This window comes from Pan paniscus, chromosome 9, assembly GCF_029289425.2.
Source record: "Pan paniscus chromosome 9, NHGRI_mPanPan1-v2.0_pri, whole genome shotgun sequence".
Taxonomy (NCBI): Eukaryota; Metazoa; Chordata; class Mammalia; order Primates; family Hominidae; genus Pan; species Pan paniscus.
Genome location: NC_073258.2, coordinates 6,525,816 through 6,538,564, shown reverse-complemented (window position 1 = coordinate 6,538,564; position 12,749 = coordinate 6,525,816). Strand labels below are relative to the sequence as shown.

The window sequence follows — 12,749 nt, the reverse complement described above, 5'->3', positions numbered from 1 at the left end:
CCTTTCAAACTCCCGAAGCATTTCTGCACCTTGCTCTTCTGTCACATTTGCATTGTCCATGTCCAAACACAGAGAAAAGAGAAACTCAACCACCTTGTCATGTTTTTCCAAATGGATTGGCTGGAAAAAGTAGTATCTATGGGACAGTCTCACTTTTATCTTCAGAAGAGCTCTCACAAAAACCTGCACTCAGGTTTGTATTCCCATATTTTAAAACAATTATCTATGCCAAATATCCTCACCCCATCCCCAATCATGATCCTGACTGCCCACTGCCAGCTGATGGCCTTATCTTAAGCCACATTGACAGAATAGACAGAAACTATCTCTCCAAAACTTTCACTTATATATTTGGACCCAGCCACCCTTAAAGTCAGAAATCTGAGAGTGATTCCAAAGTCCTCCTTTTCTCATCAAGAAGTCTCTCATGTCAGCTCTAACATCCCTCTCCAATGTGTCCATTCTTCTGCCTTTTGACAGACACTTCCCTCTCCCAAGCTCCCAACCTCTCCTCTGGGAACTACTGTACCAGCTGGCTTCCCCACTTCCAGTTGCCTCCTGCTACCTACACTGCAAGAGGAAAAAGAATATTTTCTTAAAACTTTGGAAGTTTCTGATACCAAAAATGTGAAAGTTGTTACTGCCAAGATGAAGTCCACTATCGTCAGATCCAGGTGAAGTGGAGCTGGAGGGTCATGAAGGAGGGGAGCCCATGCCTGTATATCTGAGATAAGAGCTATCACGACTCCCTAAAACCCACAAGAGATTATGGCACATCCTACATGCTTTACACCACCGGCAGGTCTTACACACTTTGCTCATTCTGCATGTTCACACATATTTCTGTAACTGCATTATATTCAAGACTGCAGCATTCCAGATAAAATGTTCTCGCAAGAACACATGCCTAGCAATGGCTGTCTCCACCAAGAAGCTAACGCCAACTCCTGCAGTCAGCTTCTGTTACCAATGAACTTTGGTTTAAGGTAGTTTCTGTGGACTTCTTTTTGCCTTTAAAAGTTTCCCCTTACCCCAAACTCTCAGGATGCACCTACAACTTGTTATACCTGGTGCATTCCAGTTTACAATCCTTCATTTAAATAAACTCATTATCTTTTGAAAGCCAATCTCTGCTGTTATTTCAGGTTGCCATAATAAGTCTAATTCAATAGATAACATGTAAATTAATTCAACTCTGAACAACTACTTCCGATCTATTTTTTCTCCTATTAGTGAACATGTTTTAGTGCCACTACCAAGGATTATGGAAAGTGTTTCACTTGTTTCTCCGTGAAAACATCATTAGGTTTATCACCTGATGTTCTCAATGCTCAAATCAAAAAACATTTTAAATTTAATACAATTTGAATCTCTCAATATGAGAGATTGCTTATTTCAGTGTAATCTATAAGCCTTAAATAAAAAAATGTGGCTTAGTGGTGTGAAATCCATCCCCCAACATAAGTAAGAATATAGATTTTTTTAAATTTTTTTATTTGATTTTCTTTGGTGACCTATTATTTGAGTAGATAATTCCAAATTTTACGATAATCTGTGGTTTGTTATCCAACTTGGGGTTTTATTTTTTCAGGGTAATTCATAAGGTTTAAACAGAAGCATGTCGCTTATTGGCTTGAAATGAATCCCCCCAACAGAAATAAGAATATACTTTTTATTTACATTTTTTATTTCATTTAATTTGATGACCTATGATTTGAGCAGATAATTCCAAATTTTACAATAATATGTAGTTGATTATCCAACTTGGATTTTACCTATTAAAGTGAGCATTAGTAAAAAAGATATAATCTATATGTAAAAACATTTATCTGTTCAAACATGTAATATTATACTCTTATTAAAGAAGAACAACATTTAAGTTAACATACCACACTCCATTGGTCTCAACTAACTTAAAAAGTTAAAAAATTAATAAAAAACCACTCAAATTGAGAAAAGGAAGTTTATTTAAAAGGTGCTTATCTATACAATGTTATTTATCTGCTGAATACCCTCAAACAAATCATTTTTCCAGCAGCCCGTTATCAGCTCGGTTTGCTCCTCTGGAAAATGGCGTCATGGTGGGCTAGCTTCCTTGTAGAATGATATAAGCTTTAAATTAGTTATGCCATGTAATGCACCTAGAACAATGCCAAGCATTTTTCAGTGCTTTTAAAAATGTTAGTCCTTCTCATTTCCCGTAAAATATTTTCTTGGTAATAGTCTCTTTCCAGGTGATGTGTACAAAGGTAATACAAACAGTACTCAGTGGAAGGTCTTTGCAGATGCTTCTCACAATAAATCCGGACTAAAGTCCCATGCCGAAGTTCTTACTGAGGAAGGGGACAAAGCCAGCCCAGATCTTCAGTAGAAGCAGACGGTGTGAAGAAAGCTTTTTCCTGCCTTCTCCTCCATTTGCAGCAGCAGCTCCTCCAGATTGTCTTCCATGTCGTCTGACTGCTGCAGGCACTGGCAAATCTCACAGATGAGGAAAGCTCCCAGCGTGGCATCTTCCAGGGTATCTTGGATGTCCATGTTGATCACGTGCACAGGCTGAAAGGTCTGCTGTTCTCTGGAACACAGATCTTCCACCACTGTGTCATAGACCCTCTCCTCACAGGTGAAGATGACATCAAAGAAATCAGTGCAGTCCTGAAATCTTTCTGGACCGGGCTTGATTCTCTCATTTCTTCCCAAGATGTGTAAGATTCCGTTGCGGGTGTAGCATTCTCTATCTTTCCTGAGGAGGTCATTGTATATCTCCTTATATGTTGTTGCAAAATCATAAACTACAGGACGATGGGGTCTTGGTCCTGGTAGCCTCACATGAGATTCAGTTCCAAAAGACCGGACACTTAGCCCTTTTCTCCTGAGGATGCTGTGGGCCTCCATGCTCCTGTTGACATTGCTCAGGCACACCACAGCCACCCTGAGTGTGGAGGAGAGCATGATGGTGGCCACTGGGAACCAGAGAGACACAGGCACCTCAGCTGCTGCAGGGACTCGGAGCCGAGGAGACGACCACCTATACCCAGGTCTTCCAAATGAGCTAATGTGGAGGCACAGGAGGCAGGTTTATATTGAGTCACCTTAATTAGTGGGTGGAGACTTCATGACTTCTGGATTGATTAGGTTGTGATAATCGTCTCCTAACTCATCACAAGAAGAATCAAGATGATTAAATTACCTAAAGCATTAACTCTCCACAAAGGTGGCACCACCCAGTCTGGATTCATTTAAAATCTGTAGTTTGCTCTGGTGGTTCTCCTAGTGAATGGGGGCTGCTATTGACAACGGCCAAGACAATTAAGCTACCTGCAAGCATGTCATAGGACTCTCCACTGACCTTCAGACATGAAATTGGATGATAAACATGTTGACAATGTCCAAGGCTGCACCCTATTTAATTATAAATTACACGTGTTGTTGCTTGTTTTAATTTTCATAATGTTCGAGAAATGCAATTGCATAAATCACAGGACCATTGTATATAGTTTTGTCCAGAAGTTCACAAAATTTTTCACCAATACAAAAAAAGATCCCATTCTCAACAACATATCTGCTTATGGTATTTTAAGAGTTATTCAACACAACATTTTCTGCATTTGATATTACTGAAATCATAATGATTCTTCAGAGAAGGCAGCAATTGCTGCAAGCCTCTGCCTACTTTAATATGCCTTCAAGTACAGTTGTGTCTTAGTTTTCGGTACTGAAATACAATGTTTAGAATTATTTTCCTTAAAAGTTTGTAAAATTTATTAAGAAAATGAAGAGATTTTAAAATTATGAAAGGGGTTCCAAACAATAAGGATAATCATGTCACTTTATAATCAATCACCTTATCGTTGATTAGATTATGATAATGGGCTCCTAACTAATCGAAATAATCATCAAGATGATTAAATTCCTAAAGCTGCAACTCTCCACAAAGGGGGCCCCACCCAGTTGGGATTCATTTATTTGTGAGCTCTGTTTGCTGTCACTCACTGATTCACCAAAAATTGAGTAAATAATAACCTTGCTTGTTTTTATAAATTTTTCTTAAATGTATGTATGGCTCACATTTATTTCAATGTAAATCAGATCAGGGACATCACTTTTGGCCCTGGTGCAGTGACAAAATCTATCTATAAAGCAATATATTGTATTTTTCTATGTCCTTCTTCAGGTGATTCTTACATTGCAAATACAGCAGGTTCTCAAATAACATCCTTTTATTTCTTTTTTCATTTTGAGACAGGGTCTCACTCTGTCACCCCGGTTGTAATGCAGTGGTGCCGTCATGGCTCACTGCAACCTCAAACTCCTGGGCTCAATCATTCCTCTCATCTCGACCTCCTGAGTAGCTTGGACTACAGGTGTGTACCACCATGCCTGAGTAACTTTGGTATCTTTTGTAGAGGATGGAATTTTACCATGTTACCCAGGCTGGTCTCAAAAGCCCAGGGGCTCAAGTGATCCACCCGCTTCAGCCTCCCAAAGTCCTGGGATTGCAGGCATGAGCCACTGTGCCCAGCCTCACCTAACATCATTTTATTATAACAGTAATGAGAAAAAAATTTGACTTCTGGCGGGGCCACTGTCTCTGTGGAGTTTGCATATTCTCCCTATGTGTGTGTGGGTTGTCTCTGGATACTCTTGTTTCTTCCTACATCCCAAAGATGTGCACATCAGGTGAACTGACATCTCTATGGTCCTACTGTGAGGGTGTGCCCTGAACCCCAGATGGGGTCCTGTCCAGCGTTGGTTCCTGCCTCACACCTTGAGCTGCCGAGATTGGCTCCAGCCACCTGCCACTCTAAAGTGGAATCAGCGGATTGGAAAATGAATGAATGAATACAAATTACAGAAAAATAAAAATTCATAAAATATGTGGTAATCATACAAATGCAAGACAATAATGATCAGAGTACAAAATAGATCAGCCTGCCGTGTCTGTCATTGTTGGTTTTTAACTGTGTAGTAGTAGGAAGAGCTCCTTATAATTTTTTCTTTGCAAACATTTATTCCTTGATTTAACTTACCACAACTACGACCACTTTCACTCACTGATTCACTGAAAATTGGGTAAAAAATAATCTTACTTGGTTTTATTAAGCTTTCTTAAATGCATGCATAACTCACATTTATTTCAAGGTTTAATATTCAAAGTGTGTTGAATCTTTATTTAGAAATTTGGTGATGTTTTTGTGACTCGTTCATATCAATTAACCTATGATATAATTGATTTTATTATACATCATTTCGCTTGAAGTCATCGTCTTGAAGAACCTATTAACCACAGTTAGTGAGTGCTTACTGTATTTTTTAAATCAGTAAACACCTTCAACTTTCTCAAAGTGTGTGCTCAGCATTAGCATCAATTGGGAGCTTGTTAAAAAAAAAAATGCAAATTTGGACCTCAACCGACTGAATCAGAAACTCTAGTGGTGAAGCCCAGAGATCTGTGTTTTTCAAAGTCTTCCTAATAATTCCAAAAGGCAAAGTTTTAGAAGAACTTCCCTAGAGATTTTTGAAACCTGACTATACATTAGAAGCACCTGAAGAATTGTTAAATGCACTGCTTCGGGCATAGAGAATGAACAGGATTTTCTTGAAAAACCAAATGAGAGGAAACATTCAACATAAATGAAAAGCTAGTCAGATCTTAAATATGTTGTGAAATGTCTTATTAGACTCAATGACTGAGACCTAAAGAAATCTAACAAATGAAGAAAAGAAAAATCTCAGAGACCAGCTATAAGTGTTACTGAAAAGGAAGATGTTTTGTGTGCTTTGAAAGAATTGAGAAACAGTGTTAAACCAAACCTTGAAGACTGATACACAAAGTGGTTGCATATAATTTCAACAGAAATAAAAGGATAATACTGGGAGGATCAGTATGAAATACTAAATGTATCATATGAGTGAATTTCTACTTGAAACACTTCTAAGAGGTAGTACTACGGGTACTGCCTATGTCCTCAGGGGAAATGTCAAGGGCATTTATTATGTTTTGCCTCCAAGTGAAGGCACAAAGTGAGACAAACGAAAAAATCCAGGGAAACAGTACGTGGTTAATTGGATTAGATGTTGAGCTGATGGTAGAGTACCGACTCAGAGACATAAAAGTAGACATAATTTATTTAAACACTAATTGCTTTTCAAAGCACCAGACTTCTTGACTACGTAAGTCCAGTATAGGGGAACACACCCAAGACAAAACCTGGAGAAGTGTATTAGAAAAACAACGTGATGAGACAGAGAAAAATGTTTCCGCTGCTCTTGCGATATCACAAGTTATACAGGACCTGAACAAAAATAAATAAATCTCAAGATTCTGAGGGAGAACATGGCAAAGGTATTCTGGCTTCTAGGCACCTCGAGACACAGGCATCAATAACAGTTCCAGTTCTGGAATCTGCTAAGAGTGATTTTCCAGTTCAGTGATTGTTAACTGTGGCTGCATATTTCAAGACCTTTCTACCAAATTTTTATAAGATGCCAATGCCTGGGACCTACCCCAGACCAAATGAATCAAAATCTCTGGGCATGGATTATGTTCATCCTGATTTTATTTCTTATTCCTGTGATCCCTTCAACCACCCACATTTCAAAATTTATTTCATGCTAGAATTTAGTGTATACACATTTGGGGTAATGACTTTTTTACTGTACATTCCTCGCATCTTCTTTATTTTATATTGTTATTTCTGCCCTTGGTTTTATCAAGTTGTTATATACTCCATTTTGTACTTAGCTTGAAATTTTACTTGGATTACCCTCCCCATTAAATGGTTACCTGCGCTTTCTCTGCCTTCCTGATCAGAACACATTTCTCTAGTACTTATTTGAAAACAAGAGTTTTGCAATGCTCTTAATTCGTTTTCACTTTTCACTGATCCCCTATTCCTAACTTCCAGGTTTTGCCAGGATATTTTGTTAATTTTAGTTCAATAGTCTTAGTCAAATGTATCTCACAGATAGTTCCTTCAATTTCTGAGTCCTTATTTACAACTGAACTTTACCTGAAGTCTAAACTTCTTTTTCTGTTATACACATAAGAAATTATTGAAATATTTAGTCCCAGCCTCAGTACATGCCTCCATTTCCTTTCTTTTCTTCACATTCCCACCAATTGTTGTTCAGGTTCACATAAGTGATAATGTTTGGAAAGTCGTCTCTCAAATAGGTTTCTCTGTTGGGGGACACAGGAGATAAACTGTCTGAATTGCTGTGTATCTTTCCTTCAACCTAACAGAGGGGCCACATCTCAGCTGGGTACAGGATTGTGGGGCTGTAGTCCTTTCTCTCAGTAGTCCTTAACTGCTATGCCACTGTCCATTCCAGCGTTGGAGATAAAAAGTCTAATTCCAGCATCATTCTTCTTCTGTAGATAATGTGTTATTTTTAACTGTATGTTTGTTTGTCAGATTTTTCTCTTTCTCTTTAGAGTACAACATTTGTACTGACAGATGCCTCAGTGTTTCTTTTTCCTCATCACTCAAGTCCAGTATTTCTCCATTGTTTTAATCAACCCCCACTTAAGGAGCCTTCTTAGACATTTTTCCCTAATCGCTTCCCCATACAATTTTAATAGCATAGATATATTGTGTATTTGTTTATGTACGGCATCTGTGCTCTGTACATAAAGGGAGTGAGATTTCTGTTTACTTCCCCAAGAACCAGATTCTGCCCCATTAGGGACATTATCACTCCCGTTGAGAAAGCATGGTTTAACCTGAAACAGTGAGCCTTTTATTACATTCAAGAAATTATCTACTATTCTTTAATTATTGTCTTACTTCCACGAATACCTTTCACTCCTTGTGAAATTCTAGTAATTTATATTTTGTTATTCTTGATTTATCTGCCACGTCCCTTCTTTTTCCTCATGGTTTCATATATTTCTTCTTTTTGTTTTGAAGTATTTGTCAAATCAAATTTGGATCTCAATTCACTCACTAAATTCTTTAGAAGAGAAATCGTGTTTTGGCCTCAGAAAGTGTTGGCCCCTCACATTTTTTTTCATAGAATGTGCTTTTTGTCCAAGTTCTCATCCTTCTGCCTCCCCTCTGCATGTCACTGGTAAGTGTTCAGTTTCTTCTGACTCATCATTGCTGACTGCTGGGCCTGCTAACACAGAATCTTTATCACTGAGGCTCAAGTTGCTCCTGGACTCCAAATGGGAGTGTTACAGGGAGTTAGACAGACATGAACCAGGCAGGAGTGGGCTCTACCCCCAACCCACCAGGAATGTCAGGCGTCCAGCAAGTGATGGTTGGGAAGTTACCACACTGCCTCTCTAAAAATGAGAACTTGGCAGCCAGTGAGGAAAGACAATCTCCTGAGGGTCCATAGCTGCCACACTCAAGTGTTCATTGAACTCGGGCACCAGGGAGAGGCAACTTCCCAAACAGATAAAAACACTTGAGACTGCTAATCAGCTTCCAATAAAATCTCAGGATTTGGGCAAGTGAGTCCAGGCATGTGCCTTAAGAGAAAATGGCAGAGTATGACCTTCCGGAGGCATTCCACCAGAAAAGGGAAGAAAGCCTCAGATGGACATGAGTACAATTTCCTAAACACACTGCGCATGCTCACTTCCCAAGCATAAAGAGGGTGTTAGCAGGTGGGCAGCCTACCCTAAGGGAAGAATCATGGGAAAGGGGTGCAATATGCCAAAAATGGGCCAGAATATAAAGTCCCAGGATCAAGGTTAAGCAGGGCACTTGTCCTTCAAGTCACCCACTGGAGTCTCTTCCAAGTGTACTTTACTTTCTGCTCTAAAGCTGTTGAATAAGCTTCCACTCCTGCTCTGAGACTTGCCTCGGTCTTTTTTTGCCTTATGCCTCTTAGTCGAATTCTTGCTGCTCTGAAGAGATAAGAACTGAGGTTGCTGCAGACCCGTATGGATTCACCTTAGGTAACTCAGATACCTTCTTCCCCTAACAGGAGCAGTCCCAGAGATGCTAGAAGACAAAGTGGTCTCTGTTGGCCCAAGTCTGGTAGGAAAGAACAAAGCAAGCAGCAGATCTCTTCAGATGCACCTAAAGAAAGCCTTTGAGTTTCCTGGTCCCCTACAACCCACTTCAGGATTTTACTTTGGCTTCTTGGGTCCATGAAGGATCTCAGGATACCAAAATCAGCCTCTCTCCTCTTCCCTCCTCGGATCGCAAGCCCAGGGCCTAACTCACAACACTCATAAAGCACCCCCTACCAGTTCCCCTTCAGGCCCTCAAGCAACCAATTTCTCTTGGGTGAGTACCTAAGACTGAAATGTCTGGGCTATAGGATAAATATATGTTGAACTTCCTAAGAATCGCCAAATATTTTTTTCCAAAGTGGTTTCATCAGTTTACATTCCCAGCATCAGCGTCCCCATTGTTCCTCAACTTCACCAACATTCATTCTTTCTCACCTTTTCTATTTTAGCCATTTAGTGTTTCTGAGTGGAATTTTGGGATTTTAGTTTGCATTTCCCTGATGACTAAAGATGCTGAGCATCATCTCATGTGTTTACGGTCCATTTGTACACCTTGTTTTGTGAAGTCTTATTTATACTAATTTATCATAAAATTTATTTTCTATTTTGAAGATTGTTCTTCTTTTTCATTTTATGTATTTGTGCTATTCTTCTCAACTCTTTAAAAAGTTGCTCCTGTTTCTGTTTTGTTTGGTGTTGTTGTTTTGTTGTTGATGTGTTTCAAACAACCTGGTATGTTACTGTTTGGCAGGGTTGTCTCCTAAGGACTGCAAACCCCTTTAGGGCAAATGGTAGACTTCTTTATCTGCCCTTCCAAATCAGCGAGAACAGTTCCTAGAACATAGTAAATGCTCGGTAAATGTTCCTTGTATCAGTATTGACAGACAATGACTTCCTATTACAGCTTATTACTGACTCTAGCCCAGCAAGGGGATTGTACTAACTAGGCCCATGCCATTATCTAGGCTCCTGTAGTGTCAGGGGCATGATTACATCATAAAAATTACAACTTTGAGGTTATCTTTCATATTTCTATCATCCTTATTATACTAGACTCAATGACCAGAACTGTGCATATTCATCTTGGCTCACTGCTCATACAGTACCTGGATACTTTAGGAATTCAGTTCTTAATTGTGTTTTGTTTGTTTTTTAGAGACAAGGTCTTGCTCTGTCACCTACGCTGGACTCCAGTGGCACAATCAAAGCTCACTGCAGCCTTGAACTCCTGGAATCCAGTGATCCTCAGCCTCCTAAGTAGCTAGAACTACATGAGTGCACCACCGTGCCAAGCTCATTTTTTTTTCTAGAGATGGGGTCACACTGTGTTGGCCAGGCAGGTCTCGAGCTCCTAACCTCAGGCAATCCTCCCACTTGGGCCTCCCAAAACATGGCTTGCCAGTTCCTAATTTTTGAACCAAGTCTGCAGCACTGTATGTAGAGAGGGGAAGCCAGAAGCCATACTTTATTATCTGAGAAATGTATACTACAAGAAATTTTGGAAAAATACAACAGATGTATAATTTTCCTGAGTTAGCATGGATTGGAAAGGGTAAGCCTATAAGCAGAGACCAGTTAGAAGTCTGGTGTGATCATCCAGGTGACAGAGGATAAATCCTAAACCAGTCCCTTGGGGCTTTGGGACACTTGTGGATAAGCAGAAGCTACATCCAATATCTGAGCACAATGGAGGAGCTTGTACTAACTTTCCAATCAATAGTAAACATAGAAGCTAGGTAAAATACTTAAAGCAACCGAAGTTGTTAAAGAAAAAAACAATCCAAGTGGGACTTGAAGAGAAGATTGCTGGAAAGAATGTACACTAGTGCAGCTATGCAAGCCCCACATTTGCCTCTGCTTTTGCCCTCACAGCATTTGCTAAGTCCTGGCATGTGCAACAAAGACCAAGTTGAAAGGTAGTGGGAGCTTGTAGCATTCTCAGTGTCAGGCCTCTGAGCCCAAGCTAAGCCATCATATCCCCTGTGACCTGCAGGTATACATCCAGATGGCCTGAAGCAACTGAAGAATCACAAAAGAAGTGATATTTAAATGGCCTGTTCCTGCCTTAACTGATGACATTCCACCACAAAAGAAAAGAAAATGGCCTGTCCTTGCCTTAACTGATGACATTACTTTGTGAAATTCCTTCTCCTGGCTCCTCCTGGCTCAAAAACTCCCCCACTGAGCACCTTGTGACCCCTCACTCCTGCCCACCAGAGAACAACCCCCTTTTTCCTTTACCTACCCAAATCTTATAAAACGGACCCACCCCATCTCCCTTCGCTGACACTCTTTTTGGACTCAGCCTGCCTGCACCCAGGTGAAATAAACAGCCTTGTTGCTCACGCAAAGCCTGTTTGGTGGTCTCTTCACATGGACGTGAATGAAATTTTGCTGCCATGACTAAGATCAGGGGACCTCCATTGGCAGATCAATCCCCTGTCTTCCTGCTCTTCGCTCTGTGAGAAATATCCACCTGCGACCTCAAGTCCTCAGACCAACTAGCCCAAGGAACATCACACCAATTTTAAATCAGGTAAGTGGCCTCTTTTTACTCTCTTCTCCAACCTCTCTCACTATCCCTCAGCCTCTTGCTCCTTTCAATCTTGGCACCACACTTCAATCTCTCCCTTCTCGTAATTTCAGTTTCTTTACTTTTCTCGTAGAGACAGGAGACAAGTTTTATCCGTGGACCCAAAACTTCGGCGCCGGTCACGGACTCGGGAAGACAGTCTTCCCTTGGTGTTTAATCACACAGGGACACCTGATTATTCATCCACGTTTCAGAGGTGTCTGACCACACAGGGACGCCTGCCTTGGTCTTTCACCCTTAGTGGCAAGTACCACTTTTCTGGGGGACAAGAACCCCCCACCCCTTCTCTCCGTGTCTCTACCCCTTCTCCGCTTTTCTGGAGGGCAAGAAGCCCCCACCCCTTCTCTCCGTGTCTCTACACCCTCTCCACTTTTCTGGGGGGCAAGAACCCCTCAACCCCTTCTCTCCGTGTCTCTAACCCTTCTCCACTTTCCTGGGGGCAAGCACCCCCCACCCCTTCTCTCCGTGTCTCTACTCTCTCTTTTCTCTGGGCTTGCCTCCTTCACTATGGGCAGTCTTTCACCCTCCATTCCTCCTTCTTCTCACTTAGCCTGTGTTCTCAAGAACTTAAAACGTCTTCAACTCACACCTGACCTAAACCTAAATGACTTATTTTATTCTACCATGCCGCCTGACCCCAATACAAACTCAACAGTGTTTCCAAATAGCCAGAAAACAGCACTTTCGATTTTTTCATCCTACAAGATCTAGATAATTCTTACCGTAAAATAGGCAAATGGTCTGAGGTGCCTGACGTCCAGGCATTCTTTTACACATTGTTCCTTCCCTAGTCTCTGTTCCCAATGTGACTCATCCCAAATCCTCCTTCTTTCCCTCCCTCCTGTCCTCTCAGTCCCAATCCCAAGCATAGCTGAGTCTCTCTAATCTTCCTTTTCTACAGACCCATCTGACTTCTCCCCTCCTCCCCAGGCTGCTCCTCGCCAGGCCAAGCCAGGTCCCCATTCTTCCTCAGCCTCCACTCCTCCACCCTATAATCCTTCTATCACCTCCCCTCCTCACACCCAGTCCAGCTTACAGTTTAGTTCCGTGATTAGCTCTTCCCCACCTGCCCAACAATTTCCTCTTAGAGAAGTGGCTGGAGCTGAAGGCATAGTCAGGGTACATGTACCTTTTTCTCTATCAGACCTCTCTCAGATCAGTCAGCATTTAGGCTCTTTCTCCTCAGAC

The 12,749-nt window shown here is 41.0% G+C and overlaps 1 protein-coding gene and 1 long non-coding RNA gene across 3 annotated transcripts in view; both read right to left on the bottom strand.

Moving 5' to 3' along the window:
- The window catches only part of LOC134731186 (uncharacterized), a 75,027-nt gene that overhangs the window by 42,968 nt on the left and 19,310 nt on the right, over nt 1-12,749 (bottom strand). The window lies entirely within an intron of this gene.
- On the bottom strand, nt 2,284-2,949 carry LOC129393314 (RNA polymerase II subunit A C-terminal domain phosphatase SSU72 like protein 2-like). The gene has a single exon (XM_055093868.2). It carries the CDS (start codon nt 2,947-2,949, stop codon nt 2,365-2,367), a length of 585 nt encoding a protein of 194 aa, XP_054949843.2. The 3' UTR covers nt 2,284-2,364.